This window comes from Calliphora vicina, chromosome 1, assembly GCF_958450345.1.
Source record: "Calliphora vicina chromosome 1, idCalVici1.1, whole genome shotgun sequence".
NCBI lineage: Eukaryota > Metazoa > Arthropoda > Insecta > Diptera > Calliphoridae > Calliphora > Calliphora vicina.
In genome coordinates, this window is record NC_088780.1 from 20,914,805 (window position 1) to 20,931,149 (window position 16,345).

General features: G+C 28.4%; 3 protein-coding genes across 22 annotated transcripts in view; 1 reads left to right on the forward strand and 2 right to left on the reverse strand.

The window, feature by feature from the left end:
- LOC135960158 (zinc finger protein ZFP2) overlaps positions 1-16,345 on the forward strand; it is a 63,373-nt gene that overhangs the window by 31,919 nt on the left and 15,109 nt on the right. The gene's annotated exons all lie outside the window — the stretch shown is intronic.
- Positions 5,557-16,345, reverse strand: part of LOC135958948 (tropomyosin-1, isoforms 9A/A/B) — a 43,850-nt gene continuing 33,061 nt past the window's right edge. For 6 of the 20 annotated variants that reach the window (XM_065510507.1, XM_065510594.1, XM_065509934.1 and 3 more), the window contains 3 exons: positions 15,844-15,906; positions 11,456-11,525; positions 6,008-6,409 (listed from right to left, as the gene is read on the reverse strand). In XM_065510507.1, coding sequence (XP_065366579.1) covers positions 6,324-6,409; positions 11,456-11,525; positions 15,844-15,906 — 219 coding nt within the window. In that variant the 3' untranslated portion in view covers positions 6,008-6,323. Of the gene's footprint in view, positions 5,834-6,007; positions 6,410-9,810; positions 10,998-11,455; positions 11,526-14,812; positions 14,876-15,843; positions 15,907-16,345 lie in introns of those variants that run through there. The other 14 variants (XM_065510751.1, XM_065510676.1, XM_065510262.1 and 11 more) reach the window with 8 other exon arrangements.
- Positions 6,742-7,831, reverse strand: LOC135960256 (tropomyosin-1, isoforms 33/34-like). The gene has a single exon (XM_065511539.1). The coding sequence runs from the start codon at positions 7,729-7,731 to the stop codon at positions 6,901-6,903; it is 831 nt and encodes a 276-aa protein (XP_065367611.1). The 5' UTR covers positions 7,732-7,831; the 3' UTR covers positions 6,742-6,900.

A 16,345-nucleotide genomic window follows, 5' to 3' on the forward strand; every position in this document is an offset into this window, starting at 1 on the left:
CTAATACCAACAACAAATAATTTCCCCCTAAATTTGCTCTCATCAGATGGTACACATAGAAATTTTCCTTCCTACAGAAATTCGTAAAACTTCCCAATTATTGCACCTACTCATTTTCCTAGACGTCGTCATATATGAACTCATGCATAAGTGTGTTTGTAAACATCCATACCATACCATCCCAAATCGTATATATATTCCTCACCGATTTCCCTCTATATGTATACATGTGTCTTATATATGTATTATAGCAAGAAACCTCCATATATTTGAATATATATATTCACCTTGTTTCCGATTTTTCTTTTCATTTCATTCATTTGAAAACACATACACAAAATTTCCTTAAATTTTATTCTCTCATTGATCTTTCTCTCTCTACATAATTTTCTCTGTATTTTTGCTTTTCATTTAAAATATTCAAAATTATAAATAGATCCCTGCTAATTGTGTGTATCTAACAAAGCTTTTTTGTATTTGAAATGTATTCCATTTTTTTATTTCTTATTTTTTTTTTAATTTAATCTAATTTTTGGAATATTTGTATTTTCAAATATTTTCATATCTATTGTTTTCCAAGGCAGGTCATCTTTTAACTAAGCGTTAAATAGTTCCCCATATACATATTTTCAACATCATACATAATTTTCGTAAATGTAGGTCAAACAAAATTGTGTCGATTTTCTTGTAATATTACATGTATTCGAATTAATAGTATTTTTGCTTTTCTTTTTTTTCATATTTCAAAAATATATTTAAAAATATTCATATATTTTTAAATGTTGTTTATAGAAATACGATCTACATATATTTTTATTATGATAATCATTAGTGTGTTTCTTGCATATATACAGTTTTGTTCTTTTTCGGTTTTTCTTCTTTTTTTTGATAATGAATGTGGGTGTTTGAATTGGAATATATAAATTTTTTTTAAGAAAAAAAATACAAAATATTTTTCTCCATACATCAAATTATTTATCACCTTTTAACAAGTTGTGTTTATTTTATGGCAAAAGAAAATCATTCAAGCCATTTTGTTGTAATAACAATTTATTTTAAATATTTTTGAGGATTTTTTTTTTTTGTAGGCCAAAATAGTCCTTCGCAATAATTGTTATGTGAACATAATTTACCAATAAAGTTATAAACTACATATAATAGTAACTGACATTTGTCGCAGTTCAAATTCACTTACCATTAATTATATAAATAATCGATCTTGATCTACAAACATAATAACTCAATATATAGATTTTACTTTTTTTCGGCCTAATCCGAAATTTAGGAAACTCATAGATTATGGAATTTTAAAAGAGAAACCAGTTTGAATGTAATTAAAAGAATAGATAAATAGTTTTGAAGGGATGTGCACTATAGAAGTACACTTCTACTCGGAGACCCATAGGATCCATAGTGATACCCTTAAGAAATATAACCCAGTGTGAACTTAAAGTGAAGAGAAGAAATGAAATTGGAGAGAAAAAAGAAAAAAATCAGGTGCCATAAAAGATAATTAAAGTGAAATAAAGGATTATATAATATCTAAGCATCCTGTAAAAAACTTTTCTGTTCAAGATCGTTCGGTTTCGGTCAATTTGTCAAAATTGGTTGGTTAATTAAGGATGTGTGTAAGAAAGTATAGTATAGAAAGAAAGTATAGTTGGTCAAGCCCGACCATAATACGCTGAATAAATAAGCAAAAATATGTTTGTTTTAAAATTCAATAATTTTTATTCGTGAGTTATTTTCGAAAGTAGCTATGATCGTCATCAAATTAGATCGTGTAATTTATTTTTATATGAAACTTATTTCTATAGAATTTTATTTGCATACCAACATTCGTAATCGTGATTATGAAAAATCTTTCTGAGGTTACAAAAAGTCAAGAAATAATGCATAAAATATGTGATTGCAAATAACTGTGAGTTTTTGCTTGCATTGTCGCATATTTTGCTGTCACGTGCGACATTGAAAAATAACATTTGTTATCAGTGCAGCTAATCAACTAAAATAAAAACCTTGCTGAAGAATAAAAAAATTGGTACTTATCATAAAAAAGTACCAATCTAAAAATCGATTTTTGGTCACAAATACGAGTGATCACCGATCGAGCTTCTTTTCTCTATTAAACGCTTATTTACAAACATATGGACTATTTATGAATTTTTGTGATTTTCACATAAAACTCGATTTTTGTTCAGAAATACGTGTGATCACCGATCGACCTCCTTTTCTCTATTAAACGCTTATTTACAAAGATCATAGATGGGGGTAGTGCACTAATTTTGCAGTTTGCACTAATACTTAGTGATAGTGCAAAATTAGTGCAAACATTTTGTTCATATTTAGTGATGAGTTGAAAATTAGCAGCCTCACTAAACATTAGTGATAGTGAGTTAAAAAATTTTGCACTCAAAATTAAATTAGTTGATTTAAAAAAAATGCAATCATTAGTTTATTGCAACTTTTTTTCTATGCACTAATTTGAGTGCAACTTTAAATTGTGCACTAAATTTTTAAGTTCAAAATGGTTTAAGTTTATTTCTGTACACTAATTTAAAACTTAAGACTAATATTTCATTAAAAATAACAAAAAATATTTAAAATGTTTATTTTTCGAATTTGGATTCAACAATTTCATTACTACTCATTTTTGAAAATTTAGTGATAGTATGTTTAATGCAGCTTTTTTTGATTGCAGGTTAAAATTTTGCACTAATTAATTGTAGTGCAGATTTTTGCACTAAATCTTCGTTTAGTGATAGTTCAAAAATTATCACTATCACTATTTTTTTTAGTGCTAATTAAGAAATAAGCATTATCACTAAAGCTGATAAAAAATAGTGAAAACTAATTTTTTGGCAATTTTAGTGAGTGATAGTGCAATGCTGATTTCAATCAACATTTAGTGCACTACCCCCAACTATGACAAAGATATAGACGATTTAAGAATTTTTTAAAAAAAATTATATAAAAGTAAATTTTTGGTATGAAACAAGAGTGATCACCGATCGGGCTTCTTTTCTCTTTTAAACGCTTATTTACAAAGATATAGACGATTTAAGTATTTGAGATTTACATATAAAAATAGATTTTTGGTCAGAAATTGAGTGATCACCGATCGAACTCTTTTACTCTTTTAAACGTTTATTTACTAAGATATAGACATTTAAGAATTTTTGATATTTTCATATAAAAATCGATTTTTGGTCAAAAATTCCTGTTATCACCGATCGAGCTTCTTTTCTCTATTAAACGCTTATTTAAAAAGATATAGACGATTTAAGAATTTTTGATATTTTAATATAAAAATCGATTTTTGGTCTAAAATACGAGTGATCACCGATCGAACTCTTTTACTCTTTTAAACGCTTATTTGCAAAGATATAGACGATTTAAGAATTTTTGATATTTTCATATAAAAATCGATTTTTGGTCAGAAATATGAGTGATCACCGATTTACCTCCTTTTCTCTATTAAACGCTTATTTACAATGATATAGACGATTTAAGAATTTTTGATATTTTCATATAATCGACCTCTTTTACTCATTTAAACGCTTATTTACAAAAATATAGACGATTTAAGAATTTTTTATATTTTCATATAAAAATCGATTTTTGGACAGAAATATGAGTGATCACCGATCGAGCTTCTTTTCTCTATTAAAACGCTTATTTACAAAGATATAGACGATTTAAGAATTTTTGAGATTTTCATATGAAAATTGATTTTTTGTCAGAAATATGAGTGATCACCGATCGACCACCTAATTTTCTCTATTAAACGCTTATTTACAAAGATATAGACGATTTAAGAATTTCTGATATTTTCATACAAAAATAGAATTTTGGTCCGAAATACGTGTGATCACCGATCGACCTCCTTTTCTCTATTAAGAAATTTTGATATTTTCATATAAAAGTCGATTTTTGGTCAGAAATATGAGTGATCACCGATCGAGCTTCTTTTCTCTATTAAACAGTTATTTACCAAGATAAGACGATTTAAGAATTTTTGATATTTTCATATAAAAATCGATTTTTGGTCAGAAATCGAGTGATCACCGATCGAACTCTTTTTCTCTATTAAACGCTTATTTAAAAAGATATAGACGATTTAAGAATTTTTGATATTTTCATATAAAAATCGATTTTTGGTCAGAAATACGACTGATCACCGATCGACCTCCTTTTCTCTATTTAACGTTTATTTACAAAGATATAGATGATTTAAGAATTTTTGATATTTTCATATAAAAATCGATTTTTGGTCAGAAATACGAGTGATCACCGATCGAGCTTCTTTCCTCTTTTAAACGCTTATTTACAAAGATATAGACGATTTAAGAATTTTTTAAGATTTTCATATAAAAATCGATTTTTGCTCAGAAATACGAGTGATCACCGATCGATCTTTTTTTTCTTTAATAAACGCTTACTTACAAAGATATAGACGATTTAAGAATTTTTGAGATTTTCATATAAAAATCGATTTTTGTTCAGAAATACAAGTGATCACCGATCCTCCTTTTCTCTATTAAACGCTTATTTACAAAGATATAGACGATTTAAGAAATTTTTGAGATTTTAATATGAAAATCGATTTTTTGTCAGAAATATGAGTGATCACCGATCAAGGTTCTTTTCTCTTTTAAACACTTATTTACAAAGATAAAGACGATTTAAGAATTTTTGATATTTGCATATAAAAATCGATTTTTGGTCAGAAATACTAGTGATCACCGATCGAGCTTCTTTTCTCTATTAAACGCTTATTTACAAAGATATTGCCATTGTATTAATTAAGCGTAAGCAACAAATCGATCCTTGCACTTTTATGAAAGTTTATATATATATTTTTAGTGTTAATAATTGCTCTTTTTTATTTGAGTTTGGTATTATTTATTGCAAACAATTTTGTATGGAATTTTTGTTTTATAAAGCACCTTAAATGCTTGTTAAATAAATTTTCTATTTAACATTCGACCTACAAAACATACTTTTAAGTTTCTTTAAATAAATAAAACTCTTACAAAGACAAGTAGTACATATTTTGTAAAATAATTGATTTTATTTATTACTTGTGAAAAAAACTAAAAGTAATAATGTCATAAAAATAGTTCAATGCTATTAAATATTTGTTATTAATTTAAAGCTAATACTATAAATATTTTTAATTTTTCATAAAAAAGGCAAAAATGCGTAATACAATTATACATTTACACATTTATTTTAATTCTAAACTAACTGAGATAATTGAGTTTAACTTTTTAAAATGCCAAATAAATTTAGAAACAAAATTAACATGTTCTTAAGAGAATGAATTGGTGGGGTCTATGAATGTGATAAATAGGGCAAAATATATTTAGTATTGTAATCTTTTCAAAATCATAAAATTGCAACGATTTTATAGTATGTAGTGTAGTTGTAGGTGAATGAGGAGAGCGTATTTTATTTGATTTATATTGTTAAAATATGGAATTTAATAGGCAGTTTATGTTTTATTTTTACATATACATATATTTTAAATACGATTTTCTTTAAATATTCTAATTAATATGGAATGGTTTGCTTTATTTTTTTTTCTTTTTTCTTTAAATATGTATTAAATTTTCTTTGTAAAGTATCATTGTTTTTTGTTTGTTTTATTAGTAAATAAAATTTGTATCTGTTGTGTGTTTTATATATAACTAAATCAGGGATTAGGTGTTAAATCAGGTTGTCTGGTTAGCCTTCCCTTAAGTGTTAAGAAATTAGTAGTTATTCATTTCAGCATATTCCAATTCTTGGGCAATATTTTTGTACTTCTCTTTGCTTTTGCTTACTTCGTCTGTAAGAAAATGTTTGATAATTCTAGATTTATAATTTGTTGTTCATTCAAATAAAAAGAAAAACACAATTTACTACTTTTCATTCAAATGCTAGTTTATTGAAATAAAAACTAAAAAAAAAATATTAAACTAAAATTTAAAAAATAATAATTGTAAAACAAACACAAATATAATTTTAATAAATATTATGCTGACAACTGTTTTATTTCATTTTTTCATCTTTAATTACACAAAATACATTGTAGCTAAATAGATAAATAAATACGAGTTAAACAACAAAAATCCAAAAATATTATAGCAACTAAAGATATATAAATAAAGGGGGGGTGTTTCTGTTTTTTTTTTTAAATAAATTTCTTTATTTTTTTTTTGTTACTACTCTAAAACCAAAGTTTCAATGCTGCTACTGTACTGCCAATGGAACAACAAGAACAGTAGAGTATGGCATTTGCCAGGGACTTAGAGAGTTTAAGGCACGGTTTGGTGAAGTTATTCCTTGAGGATAAGTTCGACGAAGGCGGTATCGAGATCGTCTCCGATATCCTTGTATCTTTCCTTTTCCATGACAAGGTCGTCTATGTAAATTAAGGGAAAATAAAATAAATGAAAAGAAAATTAAAAAAATATACATGTACAAAAATATAAACATAAAAAATACATAAATTGTTCCTAACACATGATTTTAAACACATCAATAACTGATAATTTCTTCTATACACAACTTTTTGAACATTTACAATTTGTTTCCTTTAACATTAATATGTAGAATAAAATAAAAATTTACCTCTTGTAGAACAAAATAAAAAATAAAGCATGTTGATTTAAAGCGGCAGCAGTTTTTAAATCTGGAGCTAAATGTTTTAGTTATTTAAAGATGTGTTAATGAAATAAAAATAGTTCAAAAGAATGCTTAGTTAGAAAAATTATATTTTATAAAATCATGCTTATGACAACGTAACATTTTGCATATTTGTTTTTGTTTGGCAGCGTAGTGTTAGCGGTTGTGATTGTTGAATTATATTCCGATGGTAGTTTTTTATATGTACATAGGGGTCGTTAAACATGTTCAAGATGCGGGCGCTTCAGCCGGGGCTGCTTCTGCTGGTGCGGGAGCAGCTTCAGCGGGTGCTGGAGCAGCTTCAGCGGGTGCTGGAGCAGCTTCAGCCGGTGCCGGAGCGGTTTCTGCTGGAGCCGGTGGTGCAGCTTCCGTTGGAGCTGGGGCAGCACCTTCTGCTGGAGGAGCAGCTGGAGCATCAGTGGCTGGTGGAGCAGCACCTTCAGCTGCAGGAGCTGCTGGAGGTGGAGCTGCAGCATCAGCCGCAGGTGCTGCAGCACCTTCAGCTGGAGGAGCTGCTGGTGCGGGAGCACCCTCAGCTGGTGGGGCAGCACCCTCGGCTGGCGGTGCTGCTGGTGCGGGTGCACCTTCAGCAGGTGGAGCAGCACCCTCAGCAGGTGGAGCAGCACCCTCAGCAGGAGGGGCGGCTCCCTCAGCTGGTGGAGCTGGTTCAGAACCTGGTGGTGGAGGTTCATAATTCTTAACAAATGGTACTTCAGCACCTTCTGGTGGCAAATCAATGACATATTCAAATGGTGGTGGAGGTGGTGGTGGCGGTGTTGGTTCCTTGGGTGGTTCGGGCGCAGCAGCTGGTGCGGCTTCAGCCGCTCCCTCAGCAGCCTTAGGAGAACCAGTGCCTGCAGCAGCAGCAGCCGCAGCAGCAGCAGCAGCGGCTTCAGCAGCATCAGCTGCTTCGGCAGCAGCCACTGCCGCAGCTTCAGCAGCAGCCACTGCGGCTTCCTTAGCTGCAATTTCTTCAGGTGTAGGTGTAGGCACTTTTGGTGTCGGAGGCTTAGGATTACGTGGTGTATAGAAGGGTTCTAAACCTGGTATCAAATCCATGAATGCCAAATCCAAACTGTCTCCAATTAAACAATAACGTTCCTTTTCAACAATGATATCGTCTTTTTATTATCGGAATTTTATTTGTATTTATTTTTAATTTGTTTAAGGAATTGTTTTAATATGGTTTATAGATTTATAGATAGAGTATGAAGCACAGAAGCAAAATAAAATATGATTGTTTAAAAAAAAGAAAGAGAATGAAATAAAAGAATGCGATAAAAAGAAATTGTATAAAAGAGTAAGGGGGATAAAGAGATAGAGAAAAGTCTTAGGAGTCTAGTTAAAGCTAAGAATTGAATTCAACGGTAATTCAAGTAGGAAATAGAGAAAATTTGAAAAGACAGGAGATACAAATGAAAATAGAAGAAAAATGATGTGATACGAAAACATACAAAATGACAAGCCATCATTTTCAAGTGTTAGAGGGAATTTTGAAAATTAGTCATTTGAAAATAGGATGAAAAAATCCGATTTTCACACATTTTAAAGTCATAATTTAGATCAAAAATCACAGCTTTATTGTACAGCTTTTGGAGAGTGTGTTTGTATTAAGTAATAAAAAGTGTGGCAGCTTTTAAGCTGGTGGAGCTTCGGCAAGAGGAGCGGGTGCAGCAGCTTCGGCAGCAGGAGCTGCCTCAGCTGGGGGAGCGGCTGCAGCTTCAGCTGGTGCGGGGGCTGGTGCTCCTTCTGCAGGGGCTGTAGCAGGCGCAACCTCAGCTGGTGCTGCGGCCGGGGCACCTTCTGCAGGAGGAGCGGGCGCCCCCTCAGCTGGTGCTGCGGCCGGTGCACCTTCTGCTGGTGGCGCAGGAGCTGCACCCTCAGCTGGTGCTGGGGCCGGTGCACCTTCAGCTGGTGGTGCAGGAGCAGCACCCTCAGCTGGTGCTGGGGCCGGTGCACCTTCGGCAGCTGGTGGCGCTGGAGCACCCTCAGCAGGAGCTCCTTCTGCTGGTGGTGCACCTTCAGCTGGTGGCGGTGGCTCTTGACCAGGTTCATAATTCTTAACATATGGCACTTCAGCACCTTCTGGTGGCAAATCAATGGCATATTCAAATGGTGGTGGAGGTGGTGGTGGGGGAGTTGGTTCCTTTGGTGGTGGTGGAGGAGCTGCTGCAGCAGCCTCTGCCGCAGCTTCGGCAGCAGCAGCGGCAGCAGCAGCGGCAGCTGCCTCACCGGCCGCTGCGGCTGCATCCGCAGCATCTTTAGCTTCAGCAGCTGCCACAGCCTCAGCGGCCGCAGCTTCTGCGGCAGCCACTTGTTCAGCTGTTGGTGTTGGCTCTTTAGGTGTTGGTGGCTTAGGATTACGATCAGTATAGAAGGGTGGCATTCCCATTAATTCTACAAATGTAACATCCAAACTATCGCCAATTATGGCATAATGTTCTTTCTCCGTTATAATTTCATCTGCCCAGCATTTGGGTTTTATGTGGCGAAGGCGTTTTTACAATAAAAAGGTGTGGTTGGTTGGTTGAGGTGTGACACAAATTTGAAATCAAGGTTGGTTGGGTTGGGTCGCATTTTTTATTATTATTTGTTTGAATATTATTATTATTATTGGTTTATTTTGGTTAGCATTTATTTTGTTATTAGGCAGGAGCGTAGCATAATTTAACAAATTCAAAAATAAGAATAAAAATAAAGAAAATTAAAAATTAAATAAGGGAAGTAAATTGAAGGATTTGTTGTGTTTTTTAACTATAAAGCGTTGAAATTGTAAGAAAAAGATGGCCAATAAATGAATTATTTTAGGAAAATAAAGGAGTAGGATGATATTATACAAGGGAAAACAAGAAACAGTCAAGACAATTTCAAATACATAGTTAAAAAAACAACACGAATTTGTTAAGAAAAAAAAAAAGCAGTCCCAATTTTTTTGTGTGTGGTAACTTCTTTTTTTATAGATTAACAAAATGGAGGGTATGACATAAAATGTATGTTTTGTTTCTGTTTTTATCTTTTTAATCAAGAAACAAAATGGAGATTATTACAATTGTTGCCATTTTTTATTTTTTTGTTTATACAGAAACAAAATGGTGGACATTACAATTGTTATCTGTGCATCAAAATAATTAAGATTAGTTTTTTATTTATTTTTTTGAAAATACTTTTATTTTTTGTGCAAATTGCAGCGAAATTTGTTTCTTTTTTTGTTTTTTTATGTTTGTTTGTAGTTTATTTTGTAAATAATAGTTATATATAAATAATAATTAAAAAAAAGTAGTTGTAAATAATGAAAATATACTATATTGTCTTTTTTTAATTGTTTATGTTTATGTTGTTGTTGGTGTTTTTTTTTTCATTTATGCAAAATAATTACTATTTTAATAAACTTTAGAAATATATTTTAAAAGAAATACATTAATAAAGTATAATTTATTATTTGTATATTATAAAAAATCAAAATTTTTTTGTTTTGTTTTAAGAAATTAATTTGCTTAAAAAGGAATGCTAGTTTTTTCTTGTTTGTTTTTGATTGCTTTGTTGTCATAGTTAATAATGGAAGTTGGTATATTTAAAGAAAAAAAAATTTTGATTTAAAAAAATTAAATAACTTAAAAAATATTACACAATGAAATTAAAAAAAAATGGAATTGTATTTTTTACAACATTTAAAAAAAGAAAAAATATTAATACAGAAAAAATACATACAAATCTTAACCAAAAAAAAAAAGAAAATTATAAACTTTTTTTTTAAATAAAAAAAAAGAAAAAGACGTTTTTGTAGCAGAAAGAAAAAATAAAAACGAAAGAAATTAAAATTTACTGGCAAAAATACTACAAAAGTTTTTAGGTTTAAATGGAATGCTTATTAAATAGTTTCTTGCGAAACACACAAAAAATAGAGGAGGAAATTAAGATTAAATTAAATTGGAATTTTGTTAAAGTTATTAGCGAAAATACGGCGTGTGTTTAACATCATTAGAAGTTAAAATCTTTTTAGGCAAACAATAAATTATATAGTAAATCTCTTTAAAAGAAATGAGAATTCAAGTTTACGCTGCATTTTCTTTTTTTTTCCTTTCTCATTACAAAAAAAACAAAGGATTCATTTAAATTTGTTGTCTTGTTGCTGAAAATTATGAAATAAAATTTAAATGAATCCTTTAGGCTAGTATGGTAGTTTTGTTTTTCTTTTGTTGTTGTTGTTGCAATAATTATATAATGTTATTAATTTAAGTGTTTTCACATATTTTGAATATCATGCAGAGTGGCTTCCATTTCCTCTTGTAATAGTTTATTTTTGGAGCGTTCGTTCATCAAGTCATCTAATTTTATTTTTGTTAACAAATATTATTAGTTTAAAAACAATGTTTATTTTTAGGTAACACAGCAGCACAGGTACGCACGTACACATATTTAACGCAGGATATTGAGTTTGGTTTTGAGCAGGTTTTTTAGTAAACATTTAAACAAGTTTTTTTTTGGGCAGGCAGGCAAATATTTTAAATTAAAGCGTTTTATATATAAAAAAATAAATAAAATAAAAAATTGATTAATAAAAAATAAAAAAAAAATAAAAAATTATATAAATATACTAAATTTTTGGCTAATACACTAAACAAAAGGATACATTTCAATTTTTCCTACTGAAATAAAACTTTTTTTTTACTAAAAAATCATTTAAAATTAAATTGAATTTAATAAATTGATCTAAAAATTCCTACATATTCATTTAATTTAATTTATTAAAAAAATAATAATAATAAATTTATTTAAAACTTACCTTCGAGCCTGTCGACTTCCTTTTGCAATTTTTGAACGGAACGTTCGGCGAATTCAGCACGAGCTTCAGCCTTTTAGGTAAAGGGTAAATATAAAAAGAAATTTGTATAAGTATTTTGATACAAACTGATAAATGGCAATACAAAACTTTTAAAGAAAACAAAGACAATATCAAATACTTTTACAAATTCATAAATACCAGATTTTTTTACTTTTTCTTTTTCCATTACAATGACAATAACAAATTTGTTCATGAAACTTGTTAATTTATTTTACTTTTACTTATTTTTTTATCATTTTGTTTCTATATAAAACTATTTTTAACTTATTGTCGTTATTTTCTTTCTGTTTAAAGTTTTGTTTAATTAAAAAATAACATAAGCTTCCCAAAATATTTTATTTATAATAAATTTACTACCAAAACCATTGTTAAACATACACATTTTTAACTTCACTTGTTGACTTTTTTATCAAAATTCCACTTAAAAGTTAATAAAACAAGCTGAAGCATTATAAAATAATATTAAGGCAAATTATAGGTTTTATAAGGATTAGTAAAAACTTAATAGTTTTTTGTTAATTGAAAATTTAATAATTTTGTCATGCTTTAAAATTGTTTAAACTTTTCTTATTAAGTATCAGTTTCTGTATATTTTTGGAAAAAAAATAGTTCAATTTAAAATTGAACCTTTATCTCAAAAGAGATATTGGAAGAATATGTGTTTCTTATTAAGGATCAGTTTCTGTATGTTTATCAAACATTTGTATAGACATTTTGGAATTATGTTTCTTTCGATATTTAGAATCCCCTGGAACGAAATTCTTCGAACATCCGAATCCTCTTATGAGATTCTTATTAAGGATCAGTTTCTGTATGTTTTATCAATCATTTGTTTAGACATTTTTGAAAAAGGTTTCGTTCGATTTCATGATTCAAGAAAATTTAAATTTTTTAGTTGTAACATACTCAATAGCCCTCACGGAGGCGTAAAAACTAAGCCCCCTGGGAGCTGTTGTGTTAATTGATTTGAAAATAAAATCATTTCAACATTTTGAAATTTGTTAATTGCGTAAATTGATTCGAATAGAACATATTTCGAATAATTTGTAACAAAAGTTCACAGTTTTCAACAAATATTTCATTTAAGGAACCTGCTAGGGGTAGCTACTGTCTAATTTAATACAAATTAAAGCAATACATAAATAAATAAAACATGCTTTTAACAAAATCAAAATACTAAATTTAAGCTGTAATAAAACATTAAAGAAATTAAATAAATTTAAAATTAATTTAAATTTCTACATAATTTTAGCTATACATACTAATATTTATTAGCTTTACTTTGTCATACTTTTTCTACACGGTTTAATAATACTCTTTTAAAAAGTTTTAACACAATTAGACAACATGTATATGAACTTTACGGTTTGTTTAAGGGAAGTTTTAAAATCCTATAATATAATAAAAAAAATATATATAGATTTAGTTTATGTTTACAAATATTAATACCAAGATAAACTACCATCAATCAATCGTAAGCAGCAATTACTTGTTTATTTGCTTGGTTTTCTATTGTATTATAACAAAACTTTACAATTTGTATTTTATTACCCCAAAAAAACTTACAATTGCCAAAGTTTCTTTTTCTTTTTTGATTTCCTGTTCGATAAGACTTTGGGCTTCACGGGCCTAAAGTAATGTTAAAAGAAAACATGAGTATTTTTTGCTGTTGTTGTTTATAAAATTGAAATTTTCTTTACAAAACAACTACCGATTACAGTTCATTTATCACATTTCATTTCAATTCACAAGACCAAAATTATAAAAAAAATTATTAATTTCCAAAAATTATATATATATTTTTTAAAAACTTTAGATATGCATTCATTCCTTTTATAAACATTCCTTCTACAAAAAAAGTTTATTTTATTTATTATTTTATTAAACAAAATGTGTTCTTGCAATCAATGCACAAAAAGTTGTTTTCAATTTTATATTTAGCCAAAACAAAAAGTGTACATTACTTTAAAACTTTTGTAATACAAGTGTAACAGACAACGTTGTTAATTGTTTTTTTTTTTTTTGTTTATTTTTCTTTCAAAATCCTGTGGAAAATTCTGTTATTTTTCTAAACAAATTATTTAAATACTCATGTTTCTTTGTCATGACTTTTTAGGGGTCCGTGTTATGGTTAATTTTGTATTGTTAAAAAATACAATAAAAAAAAAAGAAAATATCAAATAATTTTATTTATACATAAAGAATTTGTTTGTGTTTTTTTAATTTAATACAATATGTACATTTTTTTAATTAAAATTGAGAATAACAATTTGTGCAATTTAATATTTTCTTTTTTTTGTTTTGATTTAATAAGGAAGAATAGGATCGAAATAATACTGTTTTAGAATATTGATTATATTATTACAATATATTAGGCGGGTTTGAGGGAAATCTATAGGAAATTATCTATGTTACAAAAAAGTAATAGGAAAAGTGTCGATTTAATTTAATGATATTATTACTAATTGAAGTTAAAAGAAATTTAAAGAAAAGTTGATTCAACCTACTGAATTTGAACCAAATGATTCGATCTGTCTCTGCCTAAAACTATATTCTTCTGCAGGGGAATTATAAAGAGTCAATCTTCTTCAAAACTACTGAATTTTTAGAAAATATTTGCAGAATAGAGAAATTCTAATGAATATTTCAGTATTGAAAATATTTCTTTAAAAAAAATTAAAATAAGATGAGGATAACCTTGTAATTCGTCACGAAAATGAAAATAGACAAAACAATACTTAAGAAGTGAAAATGCCCCATGGGGTCTACCGTTTAAATTAAACAGATTATGCAAAGGGAGCTACTACGTACTTTAATGAGCAATGAAACCTAATTTTATAGACTTGCTATTTCTTCTTGAGTATTTCAAGTACAGGAATGAAATCTTGCAAAACCCGCTGGTAGTCAGATTTACAGGATTTAGTCGAAATTTATCAGTAACATCATAAAACCTGTAAATCTGGCAAGTACTGGAACAAGATTATAACTTGTTTGAAACCGTATAGTCTATCTTACAAAGTCAAATAAGACTGTGCCCCCTGGGTCTATCGATTAAGTTAAACATAATTCAATAAGAAAGGAAACCGAATTTTGTACGTAAGTGCTATTTCTTCTTCTAGAGCATTTTTTTATAAATCAAAATATTGACTAATCTAAAACAAATTAAAATCTAATACTAAAATTACTACCATCACCAAATTAAAAATAAATATTATAACTTATATACTAAGATTCCACACACCAAAAATCATAATCATAATAAACTATATAATTATTAGAAATCTTGTGTATTGATACCTCTTTTAATTGATGATCCAAAACTCTTATTTGTGTTTCAAAAGTTTCCTCTTTTTGTGTGGCCTTTTATTTTGTTATATAACATAAATAAACATTTAAATAACAAATGTTTGTTGGTGGTGGTTACAGTGGGTGGCAGTGGTTTGGTTGATTGGTTGGTGGTTTTAGGTTTTGTATAACAACAACATATTTAACAAATATTGGTGGCACCAGAGCGATTTTTTTTTGCATTTAACAAATATTTGCATACAAAAAATAGGTTAATTTTCAAAAAAGCATGCACAATTAGGATGTTAGCAATATTTTTTTTGTGGACAAAAATGCGTTTAAAATTTGTTTGTAAATTTATTTATAATTAACAACAAATTCAGTTATTTTTTTTTTCAAAGCAGCAAACATTATATGAAAATAAAGAAATGCAAAATTTATATTAATTTTTTTTTTTAAAAAGTAAGTATGTATATAAAAAAACATCGGTAGATATTTTATAAATATAGTATAAAATTTATATAAATATTATATAGACATAAAATAGGGGTTAAACAAAAAATAATTAAAGGGCGGAAGATAAAAGATGATTAAAAGAAATAGTGAAATAAAAATGAGCATTTTCAAAATAATAAAAGTAATGTTTAACGGTTTTGTGCGTTTCTTTCTTTTTTGACGTTTTAACAAAAAACATAAAAAGAATTTTCATATTTTTTTATATCTCGTTCAGCCAACAACAATAAAAACATTTATGTATTTTTTTTTTCTTTTTTTTTTGGTTAGAACATTTAAACCAAACCCCTAGACTTTGGGAGAACCAATATTATTTTGTTATAGAAAAATAAATTGGTTCTTTGGATTTGTATAATTAATACATTAAAAAATTCATTCATTAATACATTCTTTTCAATACGTGTAGAGTGTAAAGAAAAAGTGTTTCATTTTTTTTTTTGGGAAGTTTCGTTACTTTTTGTTTGCAATCAGCTTTTCTTATTTCTTAATAAGAAAAGTGATTTTTTAGCATTCTGGTTTTCAATATATACCTCCTTGAGACGGGTGTTCAAGGTCTTGATTTGGTTCTTGTATTCTTCTTCACGTTGGTTAGCCTATTTATTGTTGTTGTTGTTGTGGTTTTACAGCAGGTGTATAGATGGTTTGGGGGTGGGTATGGTTGGGTATATTTTGGTTTAATATACAATGTTTTATGGAATTTAATGGAGTTTTTTGTTTGTTTTTATATATATAAATGTAAGAGGTAAGGAGTAGATGGTGTTTTTTTATATATATATATAAAGAGGAGGGAAATAAATAAAAAATATAAGAGTTATTAAAATAATATAATGAATATAAAGAATTTTAAGTAAGACCCTTAGGAAAAAAAAATAAATGTTTTGAAAAGATTTATTCTCAAGGCAAAATTCGAATAAAGTTTGTTGTTTAAATATGAGGTCAAGTCTTTTTGAACTTTATAATACAAAAAAGTACTTTTTGAACATTATAGTACAAAAAATACTTCTTTGGACTTAATAGTATCTAAAGTACTTT